We start from the raw sequence: 16,143 nt of genomic DNA, 5'->3' as shown, positions 1-16,143 counted from the left end.
GGTGGGACACCATAATGATTCATCTTAATACAATTTAGTATTAGTAAAGAAATGACTATAAACATGGTGAGATACCATAATGAATCATTCTTTAATAGGAAACGGGGAATGGCTGCAGGGTATAACTCAACTACTCAACTAGCATGCACCGTTTACCTAAATAATTACAATAACAGTTATTTCTCTTTTCCATGTAGCTTCCCCTTTAAGGGATGAACCCCTACATCAGCATGAGGCTAGCATGAGGCTCCCCATTATGACAGAATGGCATCGACTTTGTGAGTCCTGCATTCTAAATGCTCTCAGTGTGGTACAGAAAGACGCAGGTAAAGGCTGGTTTCTTATTAGCTCCTAAGATATATTAATATAAAAACTACAAATATGATATAAAAAACTGCAACCTGTATGATAACATGTCACCTAACTATGTACGAGTTCCCACCCAAACAATTCTTGATGTATATTATATTATATTGACATTAGGTAAACTGCTAAATGTTAAAACATATTTTTTCTCTCTCTCTATTCCAGTTCTGAGTACCACACTATTTAAGAAAAAAATGGGTAAGTTCAAATATTTTGCTCCTTGTTCATATAGCATTTATCAGATCGGTCCAAAGTATCCATTTCTGGATCTTTAAAGAACTTCTCACCTAGCCATGGAGGTTGTCATCATTTATCCTGGACGGTTTCACCGGCGGGTATCGTATCCTACTAACCGATTGTCTCAACCGGCCACCGTTTTTGTCAACAAGAAATGTCAATTAAAAACCGAGCCCTTTTTAGGGTTAATATTCAATTTTGTCCGTTGTTGGTATTGTCATTTTGAAAATGTTTATTATTGTTAATATCCAGGCTATTTTCAAATTGCAGAAATTGCTAGGGTCAATATTCAGTTTTGTATATCGCTAGTATTGTTATTTTTAAATGTTGTATATTGTTAATATTAAGGTTATTAATTAAATTGTATAACTTGTTAGTCAATTTGAAATTTTGTATAATGCTAATAGTTTTTCTTTTTAATTTTGTATATTGTTAATCTTGTTTTTAAATTGTATACATTGCTAATATTAGGGTTCAAATGTTGTACATTACTATTGCTAAACGTTGCACATTGTTAATACGAAGTATTTTTGTGTGTTTATGTGCATAGAGCGTGTCATAACCTAACTTCTTAAGCTGTTCCTTCCTGTTATCTTCATTCATAAACCCATCAGACCTAAGCCAGCATGTTGCCTCTGATTTAAATGTACACGTGCAGATACATAGGCAGCGGCTGGCTTGTGCATGCGTTGTGTTGGACATGTTTACATGTATTTACCAATGTATAATAACCATTCATCTGTCTGTAACAGCTCGCAGACACCGACGTGGCCGCCGCCGCCATCAACATCAGGGCGTGCTGGCCATCGGCATTCAAGAAGGTGAGATGCATCTAAAGGCTATATTATGATATGTCGGCAGCGGAATACTTCTGTATGCTGTGCGTTGTACATGTTTACACGTATGTACCCGCGTATAATAATCATTTCTCTGTCTGTAACAGGAAACAGCCTCCAGGAGGCGATTGACCGCCTCCTAACTGGAGAAGGGGCGGTCCTTCTAGAGGCAGAGGAAGGTAAGATGCTTCTAAAAGATATTTTATGATACATCTGCAGCTTTATACTTTTGTATGTTGATCATGTCTACACGTATGTACGTGTTTATAATAATCATTTATCTGTCTTTAACAGAGCAAAGCCTGCGACGTCTGCAACAGGGCCTCCGCAGGGACGTAGGAGGGTGGATTATTGGAGTAGAGGAAGGTGAGATGCATCTAAGATATATTATGGTACTCAAGAGTGTTTGTATTTCTTGGAAACTGTTTTCTGTCCGGTTTATTAACGTGTGTTTCCCTCTTAGCCCACCACCTCCTCCAGCGGCTGAATAACATCATGGCCAGAATGCCGAGCCCTCCTCCCCCTGCGGAGATGACCACCGGCCCTGTTGCAGAGTCGTGGGGTTACACACAGGTGAGATACCATAATGAATCATTTTTTAATAGGAAATGGGGAAGGGCTGCAGAGTACCAGTCTTACAATATGGCTATCCTGGGACATTTGTTTGAAGTCATAACTTTTGTAATCATCTCTGGCCAGAACACCATGAATATGGTCAAAGTTCCTGAATGCCGCCTGGCCGATGAACTCGGAGGACTATGGGAAAACTCCCGTTTCACCGACTGCTGCCTCTGCGTGGCTGGTCAAGAGTTTAAAGCGCACAAAGCCATTCTGGCAGGTTGGTGGCGATTAAAAATTAAAAAAATACATACAATTATTTCTAGCGTTTCCACTGCTTTGCAGGTTGTTGAATCAATGCCTAAAGTTTGCTGTTACGGTACTTTAATGTGAAGTTAACTAAATGTATTCTGTCCCACTCAGCCCGATCACCTGTGTTTGGCGCTATGTTTGAACATGAGATGGTAGAAAGGATAAAAGTAAGTTTCACATTTTCGGGGCTGATAAGTTACCAGGCTATTACTGAAATTTAAGTTCTGTTCCTTTGCTGTCAAAACTAAGCAAACCTGCTTTTTTTTTTTTTATTTGTAGAACCGCGTCGAGATAATAGACGTGGAGCCTGATGTGTTCAAAGAAATGATGTGCTTCATCTACACCGGCAAAGCACCTAATCTGGACAAAATGGCGGATGACTTATTGGCGGCTGCCGATAAGGTGAGTGCGGGAGGAAAGCCAGTGTTTGGTTCCCAACAACTTTTTTCTTTCGGGTGACAGCCAGGCAAGCTGGTCCGTGTGGGGTTTGCTTCACCGACGGAATCTTGTAGAAAGCAGACCGTTTTTAGATGGTATGCAGTTCAGGCTCTTTTTATTGAAGATGAGAGGGGGTTATGTGTAGGGGGAGGCATTTAAAACGTTTCCTTTTATTCTGGTTAAAGCTGCTCTCTGGTTCACTATAATAACTCTGTTAAGACACGTATCGGTGTTTGTAATGTTTGTTTTTTTGTTAGTCCAAAAGGCACCTTTTACTGGGATAACACTATTCCTCTTGTATTTTATCATGGTGGTTTTAGTATAGATCTCTGTACTCGCTAACATTCCTGTCTACCCGCAGTATGCCCTGGAACGCCTGAAAGTGATGTGTGAGGAAGCTCTCTGCAGCAACCTATCTGTGGAGAACGCAGCAGAGATCCTGATCCTGGCTGATTTACACAGCGCTGACCAGCTGAAGACCCAAGCTGTGGACTTTATCAACTAGTGAGTGTGTTGGGATTGAGTGTATATTCTCATTGTCTGCATGTATGCTATATACTACTCCTTTCACCTTGTGAAGAATGTTCCCTTTTTATAGATGACCAAGTCGGTCCTTCCCCATATTTTTTACTTGTTTGTTGGACTTATTCATAGTGGTAACCTTTTTGTTTTGCTCCTTTCAGCCATGCATCTGACGTTATGGAGACAGCTGGGTGGAAGTCTATGGTTATTTCCCATACACATCTGGTAGCAGAAGCATACCGCTCCCTGGCTTCAGCCCAGTGTCCTTGTCTGGGCCCTCCACGCAAACGTCTGAAGCAAGCCTAAGATGTTCCTGCAGGACCTTCCATCTTTCTCCTGAAGTCGATCATTATTCTTCATCCCATCATAAGAGACATCTGGTGGTCACTGTAGAAGGAATTGGAGAGTACACGTACAGTTGGCGCTACATCGTGTGCTGCCACCTTTATTTCACCATTCGTACGGATGGACTCCACTTGTTCCTTCTCTACCGGTGAAAAGTTGGAATATTACACCTCCTGCAGGATTACAGAATTCCTGCTGGCTCAGACGTTCCTCATTAATTTATAGGAGCAGAGAGACGTTTACAGATGGAAGACCCTCCTTGTTCATATTTAGATATTAAATAGTTGAGTTTATTGTAACCATCTTTTGTATTGTGTGCTACAAAAAAAGGACATTGTGATGAATGTGTGTGTGTGTGTGTGTGTGTACGGTAGGTGTCAGCCTGGCCTAATCTACTCTGGGATCCATTTTTATTTTCTGCTTTTTTGTCTGATTTTTATGCACTTCTCAAATTGTTTTAAATGTGTTTTATTCTAACTACCTGCTTCCCTTTTTTTCCTCCCATCATCATGTACCCGCTTTGTTATGGTTCCTCACCGCCATTACATTTCTTTTTATTTATTTAATTTTTTTTTTTTTTAACTCTCCCCTGTTTTGAGGGGCTGCCACTCATATTTCAGAGGTTGTAGATTAATTTAGAATTTTTGGAAATATAAAAAAATATATATATATATTTTGTACTCTGCACCACTATGTTTTTACCCATTTCGTTTAACTCTTTCACTGCTATGGAGAAGCAGCGGTCTGATATGTAATCTCCGTTACATGACAGTTACATAGAGCCTTTCCGCTCTTGTGGCTAGCAAAATATGAAGGAAATCGCGTTAATATATTAATAGTTTTTAATATATTAATATGTATTAATTTTGAGTGTGTATAACTTCCACAGGGTTTCTGTCCTAAGAAATGGGTGAAAATACATTATTTTCACCCATTTCATATTGTTAACAATTAACTTTTATTTTATTTTAGCTCTCTTACAAATAGCAAAGCGATGGAGGAGGCTTCTGTTTCACGACAGCAAAGGTGCTTGCTTGTTGATTTCTAAAAGCTCATGTAATAAAAACGTGTGTCTTGAAAGATATGACATATATTTTATATACATACATATAAATAAATAAAAACACATAAATGTATACATTAAAAAAACACAAATATATATAAATAAAAAACACTATTTACATATATAAAAAAGCACACTATATATATATATATATATATATATGTGTTTTTTTTATTTTATATAAGTGTTTGTTTTTATTTATATACAATCCTAAAAAACACATATATCTAAAACGCACGTTATATAATCATACTTACATGCTTATGAAAGGATAAACAGGTTTGTATCATGGATCAAAGCCTGAGATATAGGCATCTAAGCAGCATGCCCCCATACCGCTTTAACTGACAATTGTCGGTTATTAATAAAGTTGCGCGGTGACGTCATCGCGTCATTGCGCGTGCCGTCACCGGCCGGATCGGGTGGGCCCGGTGATGCCCTTCGGGGTAGGTGGTGATGGAGGTCCACAGACCTCCATCAAGGTAAGACAGTGCTAGTGACGGCATGGTGCCGTCGTTAGCACCTGACTGGGACTGCTAGCGACGGCACCATGCCGTCGTTAGCAGTCAAGGGGACTGTCCTGGGTGGCTTCAAATTCAGCGGGGGGGCATTAGGGGGGGCAAGGAATATCCTAGGGGGGGCAATTGCCCCCCCTTGCCCCCCTGTAGCGACGCCACTGGCTACAAGAATAACTTAACCTTCATCAGCACCTCAGTATTGCCTACACCACACCGGACTGATATTTCTCGATATATATATATACTGTATATATATATTAAATGTATCCTAACAATCCAGCCGTGCAAAAAATGTATCCTTGGGTCCATGGTTTACCTACAGACCCCCTTTGTATGATTATTGGGAAAATCTGGATATTATACTGTATTTGCCTGAATATAGGCCGTACCCCCCTTAAGGCTTTAAAGTGGGGGTGCAGCCTATAATCTGGGGTTTAGCGCAGGGAAGCACAATTTGTATCGCCCGACACCCAGGACATACAGTGTTTTTTTTCTTTTCCAGGGGTTTGCATTGGTGAGTCTGGGGGGGGTGGCATTTCTAGGGGGCATAAAGCACATCTGGGGAGCAGAGGGGAATATCTATAAGTAAGGTGCATTAAAATGGCTATTGCTTTTCCAAATTTCTGTGTCTATATAACAGATGCTGACTAGCTGCGTAATACATACCAAAAATGTTAAAATACATGTATTCCTGTGTATTAGGTAAAATAGTTTTTACTGTTAAAATACTGACCAATATGTTTTAGGTGGTAAAAAAGACCACCCTACATAACACAACGTGAACTGGAGCTGGCACCGTTGGTTTACAATCTCATATTTGAGGAGGAAAATTAATTGGGCCAGTTATTGATTAAAAAACATGATTTTCATAAATACATATGTACTTCCACTTGGTCACCGGCAGCCGCTGACTCTATTGTACTCTGTAAGATGATCCTACACAGATTAACGTTGAGGTTAATGATATTCAATCGGCGTCCATGTGTGTGCCGGTTACCGGGTGACAACGATGGAGGCGCGCAATCTGCCGGGATCTCCCATGCACTGGAGAAATGGTATGGAGTCCATAAATACAAATATATTTGGTGAATAAATAAAGAGAATGAACAGTTTGAGCCAGGAATGAGGATGGGATCCCCATGGCAGGTATGTGTAAATTCCATTATTTTATTAACCTCTACCACTTCTGCTGGGCGGCTGTTCCACTTGTCTACACACCCTCTCAGTAAAGTAAAGCGTCATCAGTAACTTACTGAGTAACTGAACTGAAACAAAATATTACATATATACCGAAACCAGTTGGCTGAACGTACTGTCCTATACGGTAAGATATTCCAGTCTTGTCTCCACCTATATAAAAGGCTAAGGGGTTGCTGTGTAGATGCAGTTGCACACTTCAGCCACTAGATGTCGCTACAAGAGACAGCGCAATAGCATCACAGCAGAGGACGCCTCCTAGAACTTCGCCTATAGCCAAATATCGCCTATAGCCAAATATAGGTCCGAGAAACCAGCCAATCAACTGCTTCTATTTCGTTATACAACGCTACAAAATCTGCTGGCGCTATTACAGTAGAAGGCAGATGCAAGTCATAAGAGGAACTAAAAACACAAATGGGTGGCAGATTCTTCTAATGGTTTGAATGGATCTATGTAGAGTAGATTAAGTACTGTGTCTTGAACATTAGAAGATGTTCTAGGGTGGATCTTGCCAATAGCTAGCCATTGTACTGTGCCAGTAGCACATTTTGGAAGGCATTGATGGCTGCAGTCTGAACTTAGATCATGGAAGGGTGCAGGCCCTTGAAAAACTATCTAGAAAAGATCTTAATAGGAGGACACCTGATGGGGGATTTGTTATGAGCTTGACACCCACAGTACACTCATACTTTAAGATATCTGATTGTCACATTCAAGTACCTGGATGCTGGAGGCAGGTTTAACTAGGGTCAGAGGTAGCCAGAGGCCAGTAACAGGAGACAGAGCTCTGTGCTTTGCAACGGGGTACCTATGACAGGTCCGGAAAACTTCTGGCAATCAAGATCCTTTTAACTTTCAGGCTGTAGATGAAACTGGTTGGGGTGGACCTTGGGGCACCCTTTCTCACTCTTCTGCCTTGAGAAAGACCTGTGTGTCGAAACGTCGCCTGCGTGAAATAAACTCAACTTATCATTTGAGTGCTGAGCCTCTGCTTCTTTATTTTGGATTTATATATTTGTTCTGTCTCTCCATTTTTTCTTCTCATTACTCATTACATTATTGCCCCCACACACACACACACCACCCCTTGCACACATTATCTGGCAGCACTTTTTTAAAAGATCACCTTTGGGATCTTAGTTGGCACATGGACACCCCTGGGATGTCACAGATGACACCACCAGTAGGGTTCTCCTGTACAGCATACAGGGGTTCCCAAGTAGAATCTTTTATTTTTACATTGTGCGATCAGTCGGTAAGGTATTATGGCAGTAGATCCAATTAGGTTCTCTATAGACCCCACAAGTCCCTGCTGCATGAAGAAGCTCCCTCTTTGAGCATTTTAATGATTAATGGGAGGTGGCAGGTTGCAGCAGAGGGACAGTGGAGGGAATAGGTAAAAGTACATAGGGCAGGAAAGGGCTGGGAGGATAAGAAGGTAGCTGGAGGGGCCAAGAAGAGGCTGCAGGAAGCAGTGGGCATCAGAGCGACAGGTAGGACAACAGAGGATACTTGTCTTTGCAGAAATATAAATGCTAGCCAGGACATGGACCTTATTTTAAGCTGCACTCATGGTCACAAGACTTTTATAAATTATATATATATATATATATATATATATATATATTAGATTATTATTGACAATGTGTGCATGGCTGGATGGGTTTCAAGTTAGGAAAATAATTTTACCAGTTCATTTGATGGAAAGCGACTTCTAAGCTGCTTAATAATATGTGAATTTGTTGGCGATATAATGTTATCTATTACTTGCAGCAAACAAACCCTCAGGTGCATAAAACCCTTCCAACATACCTATAATAAAATAATATAGTAAGGTGCAACATGAGGTAGCGCAATAAAGAAAAAAATATTGCCCTCTAAGCTGCCTAAAACTGAATTTTGGTGATTGTGCTGTCAGTAGGGTGCCTAGTGTTGTGTAGCAGGTGAAACTCACCTGAAGATTTCCATGGCTGTCTTTGCTTCTTTTTCCCTCTGTGTGCTCAAGAGTAGTATCTTCATAATGATCCAGCGTCACCTCTCCCAGCTTCACCACAGACCAAAGGTGACACTTACATCTCCTGATGACAAGTGACTCTCGCGTCAAGCTTTTGTAGGAGGTTGGGCAAAATTTCGAGCCTCTGTACTTATGTAATAATGCAAGCTACGATGATGTTGAGTTCGGAGATTGCCAGAGGTTCATGGGTAGGTATTTTTGTTAAACGTCCATGTAAGTAAAATTAACAATGTAAAAGGACTTAAAGCTCCCTTATGAAGTCCAGCTCTTATTCTTATGAGGTTTTAAAAACATTATCCGGTCATCCCTAAAAAACACTTGATTTGCCAGAATGTAATTCTATCGATTTAAAGAAATTCCAAGGTACCTATCTAAAAGATGTCAGACATGGTCCAAGACACACAGTCCATGTTTAAACAAAGGAAAAGCTGAGGCACGTGTGGCCCTGTGGACTTTCCGGTGAACTTGAATTTCTCAGTTTTCTTCCGGACTCCATTACTTTGAATGGTTCAGGTTTTTCTGTTTTTTTTTTGTTTTTTTTTTATTTATTAGAATGACTGAAATTGATGGAAGACATTTAGTAGAAAATGATGTGATGTTTGGAACAAAGAAGAAGAATTGCATCACTAGAGCTTTTTGTATTTAGGCACCTGAGCCAGATATGGCAGACTTTGCTAAAAGCTGAAGCGGTAGAGGCGCTGAAATGGCCAAATGGCACACCTGCTCCTCTTACACACTTAGAACACAATTAGCTTAGTCACAAGGACACAACAAATCCTAAAGAAGGACTTTAAAAGCCATTAACACGTGAAAGACGTGCTTCACCTATGCAATATTCCCATCCTGACCTAATGCTCTTTATGCAAACAGAGACCATATGTGTCAGTCCTCTACAATTGTACATAAGAAACTCAGCAACAAGAGATTTCAGTTTTAATGCATCTAGTTCACATTCTCTGCAGTACCACCGACAGCCTGGGAGCAATGTGGCACGTTCGGATATCACCTTTTCGGTTCTCTTAATGTTGTATGGAGCAATTTCTCATAATATGACCTTGTAAAGATATGTGCTGGAAGATTACATGAGCCTCTGGGTTCCCAAACTAGTAAGGTGACAGCTTATACACCACAAAGCCAAAAGTTTGTGGACACCCATTCTGTATATGGAATTTCCCTCTTTCAACCTCAACAGCTGCAGCTAGGATCTTTTGTTGAAAACGAGGATGGGAGTCTCAAGCCCTGTATTATTATCAATAATTGAATAAAATAATGGTGACATACAGGTATCCATGACACCTACACCTCCTTACAACTTGGTCAATATCAGATAAGGCATTAACGGGCATTTCAAGTACATTAAAATGCCTTTTGGCCTTTGTATCGCCTCCATCACTTTCTTAATATCTTCAGAGACATTTTAGACATTGTTGTTGTTATCTACCTGGATCCCTTTCTGATTTTTTCCTCCTCCCCTGAGGTGCACTGTTCCCTTATGAAATAGGTTATTACTGACCCCTACTACGCTTCCTACCTTTCTGTTCCAGCCGCTCAGCTCATACCTAAGACCAGACAGCCGCTCTAAACAAAGGGGCTCAATGATCTGGGTAACAAGTGACTTCTTCTGGCAGAAGACTTTGCTGACCCGGCTGCTGGACTCAAATCTCACTTAAAGTCAGTATTACTACATGGGTATGCCTTCCTTTTGGAACTAGCTTTTAATTCTTTTAAGAGCAAACATGTTTTGCCTCATTCCTTCCTCCCATAATTCATTGGGGTGAATGCCTCAGAGAGAGAGATTTGGGTGCTGTCCTATACCAAATACAGGGGGAATTATTACATCTCCATCCTGCCACCTACTTTTCCAAGGAAACGTTTCCAAGAAACTAGCTATTAAATCTGCGATGGAAGAGTGGCTCCACCTGGTAGAGAGCTCTCTGGATTTTCATTACAGTTTCACTGATCACTGGAACCTGGAGCTATTTCGCATTTAGCATCATCAGGCATGAATATTTTATGTTGCCCCTTTTAAGTATTGGATACCTGGAAACTTCAGAAAAATACATATGTATTATTGAATGAGATTTTTAGATCTAAAATGCCCATTTTGGCCACATACTCTGAATATACACTTAGAACATTATATATATATATATATATATATATATATATATATATATAATCAAACGATACTCATATTGATTAAAAACTCAATAAAGATACATGTATTATGCAAGGGTATATTGGCATTATAATCCAAAACAGTCTAGCTTTTACAGCAGATACACAAAAAAAAAATCCTTGGGTACTCATTACCCAGTTTTACAACTGTTCACATCAATTAAGCAAAATTGCACTTATGTTTGTAAAAATTAACTAAGAAAAAGGTGCAGGATATTGCAAGCACTTTCAGAGTACTGACAATATACACATCCTTTTAATTACAAAATAAGCTTGATGACATTAGCAAGCGTTAACAGGGCCCGCTACCTTCTCTGTAAGCACCTTAAAGCCCCAGGGGTGAAGGAGCACACTTGTTTACATGAAAGTAATTCCAGGACTATTACAAACTGGGGCAATAAGCAGTCAGTGCTCCTGTTAATGAGGCGGGTGGGTTAATGACCCATTTCATTGCTAACAACTTTTTCAAACACGTTCTCCAAGTCCCTCAGCCTTGCTAAGTAGCCTGAAGCATCAACCAATAACACATTTCATTACACAGAGGGCGAACACTTTGTAGATGTAAGCTGTGTAGGGGAAAGGGGGGTGAGAAATTGCACCTGCTCATGACTGGCATTAACCCACCAAGGACTAAAATTCTAAGCAGTTCCAAGGACTCCTATCGTCATGGAAGGAGGTAGACTCATCAGCAAACATCTCTATTAGCCAGCGGGCCTAAGCTTTTCATGTTTAATAGGGCAGGCCATTTGCAGGCAAGAAGTAAGTTCAGCTGGGTCCAGTAACAAACTTTTCTAGACATCATCACATAAACCATATGGAGGAAAAAAAACACAAAGAAGCATTTCCGCCCACAGCCATTCCATGTATTAGTGTAAATGCCCATGTTGCTGTTTGGTTATCGCCCTTAACAGTTTCACATCATACTGCTTGTGTGAGTTGATTACAAAATCCTGAATAAAATAATACATGTTTGATTGTACATTACCGTAATTGAGAATCTACCAGTATTACTGCCTTCCCAACATAAAAAAATTCTATTGGTCTCACCAAGTTATTGCTGCCCCAAAGATATATTTTACCAACTCTAGTAAATTCCATCTTAAGTTACATGGTTTAGTGTTCTTCTACCAGACAAAAATACAGGGTAGTAACATGGTAGCAACATGTTTAAAAACACAACAGTCAAAGCTTCATATATGATAAGGTAAGGTTTATGTCAGGTAATAACACAACCTGGGGCAAGTTGATACAGTCAATGAAACAGACAGCTATTTCATTCTCCTGAACTTCTTTGTCTGCTCATAAACTGATAGTATTAACAAATGGACTGTATTAGAGAATAATAAGAATATCTATGATGGTGACATGTGGAAGAAGATCTGAAATCTGAGTTTGTGGTGGGGCATTGACCTCTAGTGGTAAAGTGACAGTAACGTCACAAGGCTTGATGGATGGCTTTTAATGATATGTACATGGCCAAAGGCCTGTGGTTGTATGTACGTACCACCAGAATGCCGAAAAAGTGGACTGTCCACTTCAGCAACTTTAAATAACCCACAAGAACAGGTATTGAATTGAAGGTGGTTTAAAGTCTTGAAAAATATAAGCAGATTAAGGGACTGGCTCTCAATCTATTTGTTCAGGGTCCTTATAAACCAAGGGCTACCTCAGTCTTATAAAGCATGTACTACTCTACAGCTTGTTCTAAACACTTATTGAGCCACTTAACAAAATAAGGAAATATTAAAATTGTGTCAATAAAAAAATGAAATGGCAAAATGGAACAAACGGCCCTATGAGCACAGACCTTTCTAAATGCCAGTAAGACCATGTGCAAAACATTGGCTGGAATTCCATATCAGCAATAGAATTGCAAATTTTTCATGATGATTCTGGAGATCCGATGGAGATGGATCAATCCTTGAAGGAACTGGGAAGAAAAAAAATCAGCTAATAACGAAATAGGACACTCAATGCCTTGGTCAAATGCACTCTGGAGGAAGACATGAGCTGAGACACACATACCAGATCACATATCAACTCCTGCCATGGCCTGTTTCCTGGTACTTAGTAAAGTGTGGATGAGGGAGCCTGAGAAGCAATGTCCATCAGGCCATCAAAGTTAGCCTCTTCAGATAGGTATGGAAAAGCACTGCTTGAGATAAAGTCTTCTTGAAGAGAAAGACATGGTCAACTGAGCAGCCATGCGGTCACCTTTGTTATGGCCAATACACAGCGTAACATGTATGCCAAACAAAAATGACATGGTGATTGAGAACCGCTAAAACCTCCCGCCAAAAGAGCTCATGCAGTTTTTTGAGCTTCTCTGGTAGTTAATGTATGCTACTGCGCCATTGCAATTTTACCTTGTCTGGGACAGAAAGTTCACCTGTAGTTCCAGGATGTTAATAGTAGTGTCTGGGAGTCGTGGAGTGGGGAGAAAAGCTCCCTAGCCGTACAAGTTGGTACGCTCACGGGGTGGGTAAGTGAGAAGATCCTGCGGTCAGTGGGATGATCCGTTTTTCCAATATCCCCCAAAAATTCAGATACTAAATCTGGCCAAGAAAAACACTTCCAGGGTGGACTCCATATGAACCACAAATGTTATTTATCTTTGGGCTGGGGGATTTCATCTGAACTGAAAGTGTAGACTGAATAAGCTCTGGGACAACACAAGGGTATAATAAAGGACAGATTGCCAAGAGAAGCACTAAAATAGCTATTGCAGAAAGGGTTGGATTGTTACAGTGGTTACCTCCATGGTATAAACTGGAGTTCTGCTGGGAATATCAGATCAAGCTGGTGCTTTGTCTAAATCTCTTATTTGCTTGCAAGGACAGGCTGGAAAGAATCCCCTGGAAATCTTTGATGCGTTGTGGTGTATGTTAACTAATCCCTCTTTGGTCGTAGCAGCTTCCTGTCCGATTATTGGTTGCAGGAAAGAGGGGTTCGGCACTGGCTGCCTGCTCAAAACACTAGTATAACACAGTGTGGGTGCATGGTTTTGTCTTGTGTTCTATGGAGATGATTCCATTCAGAGCGGTGCACTATGGAGGTGCTGCTTAACGCTTTCCAGGCAAGCTGTCATGTTGGAGGAAGTCCCCCACTTCAGCTTCCTAAAGATAGGTTGCCAAGCACTTCTGAAAACCCCCCAAAATACTATTACTAGACAAAGATAGAAATTAACTAAAAATGGCAAATGAGCACCATGGACCCATTCTCCCTTCAGACAGGATCCCAAAAAGAAAAACTGAGCTTTCTGCAAACAAGTGGAGGTTATATTGATAGGGTACAGAGGAGTAGATATAACAGTATAACCCACTTGCCTCATTTTGAGATCCAGGAGGTGAACATTTAAATTAATTATCTCCAAAACAAGTACAGTAATGGATTTTAATAAATGACCTGAGATATGCCAAAGAGCAGTTAATCTTTAGTAAGACACGTTTGTGCTATATAATGGTATATTCTGAAAGCCGTATACAAGTTTTCTTTGCTGCAACATAGGAGTACCGGTATTTAAATGTGATCCATGCTTTCACGCTTCACAACTAAACATCTCAGAACTCACAAGGGTGGAATTCCTTTTTATTTTTCTTGTTTGCCAAGTTATAACGACGAAACCATAAAATAGGAGACCAAACCGATACAAAAACAAGCAAGCTTTGGAGTCTGGTATCAATAAATCAATAATTTATTCATCTAAAAAAGTGTGTAAAAGTATAGACCTTTTTGTTCACAAGGTATATATGAAGCACATTTATATCGAAGAACTAGTTCTTTAACTCGACTTGTTTTATTTTATTTTATTTTTTTTTACAAAGTCTTTTAAGCATGTGAGGTACCAGAGGTGGGAATAAAATTTTTTATAACTCCAAAAATGTTTTTTCTTTCATATTTCTGCAAGGAATTATTTACCCATCTCTTAAATTTTACGAATATTTAAAGATATTTTAAATGTGTGTGTACATATATATATTTATATATATTTTATATATAAAATGAAAAACAAAAACACGGCCTGTAAATGTTTAAAAAAAAAAGTAAAGAAAAGTTCAGATTCCTTGAGAAATGTACAACTTTTACATATTTTAAAAGACTGATAGATATTTCTATATACAAATACATTAATCTTTGCCCTGTGACAGACATTGGTTTCTTTTTTTTTTACTCCCAAAACTGGAAGGAACTTTTATGTAAAACCTGATGTATTGATATTAACCCTCTTAGTACCAGAGAGGTGAACAGCACATCCTTCTGACATTAAAAATTAAAGATGAAACAAGAAACAATAGTGGACACAAGATGATATGCAATCGACATCCCAGGATTAAAGTCCTTTTAGATCAGTTCAATGTATTTAAATGTTGTCACTCTCCTCCTTAAGACAACCTATGGACCTAAAATTGCCTCTGTATAGTGTGAAACCCAGACAAGCAATTCAATTCCCATCCATCATACACTGTAACCAACTGCACTCTTGAAAATGGGAGAAGGTAGGGGATGTTGTGTTGGGCAGTAACATAGTATTGTCTCATAGGCAAAGTTGAGAAAAGGTAAGAAATTATTAACATGATCCAAGGCTTTTTTCAGAAACACCTTTATGAAGACGTTGGCTATTTTCATATGACCTCTATGTGTCTGCCTGTAATATGTGATTGTCTTTTTCCTGATTTAGGTCCTCTGTCCTAATTGGAATGTTTAATCAGGAATATATTTCTATAGTTTACCTATATAACTTGGGTGTCTACCACTCGATTTCCTTGTGGTATAATAGAACATACGCCTGCCATCTAAATTTCAAAGTAAGATAAACTACTGCTAACATTCCAAACAAACTTTAAGGAGGATGTTCAATAAAAACATCACAAGAGACAAAAGTCAGTACTGATAGGAAATGCAAACTTGGATGTACAGTCACTATGAATATCTGACTTCTGGTTTTATATATTAAACAAACCCTGTTCTGGTCATATGAAGGGATGGCAGAGCGATACATATAACAGCATTGAAGTTTTGATTGGTCACCCTGCTACATGACGTGTAACGATTGCCAGAACTGCTGAACGTCACCCATGAGCTAAAAGAAGAAAAAATAAATCACTGCTGCCCTTCCACACAAATACTGATTTTGCTCTGTCATAAAAATACAGAACTATGCCACAGTGGCATTTTTTCTCTAATAGAGTAGACTTTGGGCGCATGTAGTTCCTTCCAACAGCAAGGGGAACTGAGACGCTAATACAGTACAGGTACAAGTTATATTTCAGAAGAGCATCTTCAGCAGAATAGATTTTGTTTTCTGTGCTGTATGTGATTTAGCTTGTGCCAGAAACGCATCTCTTGCCTATACAATTCCTCTGTGGTCTTCTCCCCATCAAAGTGCAGTAGGCTGACACACTGCTGAATGCAATTATGGATACTTGTTTGCTTTAGGTCTACAGGGTTACCTGCAGGCTGTCATGTCAGCATCTGTCATTTGCCTATTCTCTTATTCCTTAGTGAACCTGTTATGTTGCTCAGAAAATGGGGATCCTTAGAAGCTGTGCGTTCACT

The 16,143-nt window shown here is 39.6% G+C and overlaps 1 protein-coding gene across 1 annotated transcript; it reads left to right on the top strand.

Annotated features, from left to right (window-relative positions):
- The first annotated feature begins 1,298 nt into the window (after positions 1–1,298).
- Positions 1,299–3,575, top strand: LOC128474687 (speckle-type POZ protein-like). The gene is made up of 9 exons (XM_053457078.1): positions 1,299–1,424; positions 1,547–1,618; positions 1,734–1,805; positions 1,903–2,012; positions 2,139–2,277; positions 2,421–2,476; positions 2,589–2,711; positions 3,109–3,251; positions 3,431–3,575. The coding sequence occupies exons 1-9, from the start codon at positions 1,304–1,306 to the stop codon at positions 3,573–3,575; spliced, it is 981 nt and encodes a 326-aa protein (XP_053313053.1). The 5' UTR covers positions 1,299–1,303.
- Positions 3,576–16,143: the final 12,568 nt, after the last annotated feature.

The sequence above is a fragment of the Spea bombifrons genome, chromosome 1 (genome assembly GCF_027358695.1).
Source record: "Spea bombifrons isolate aSpeBom1 chromosome 1, aSpeBom1.2.pri, whole genome shotgun sequence".
In the NCBI taxonomy this organism is placed as follows: Eukaryota; Metazoa; Chordata; class Amphibia; order Anura; family Pelobatidae; genus Spea; species Spea bombifrons.
Note: the sequence above shows the minus strand (reverse complement) of the source record. Positions and strands in the feature narration are given on the sequence as shown.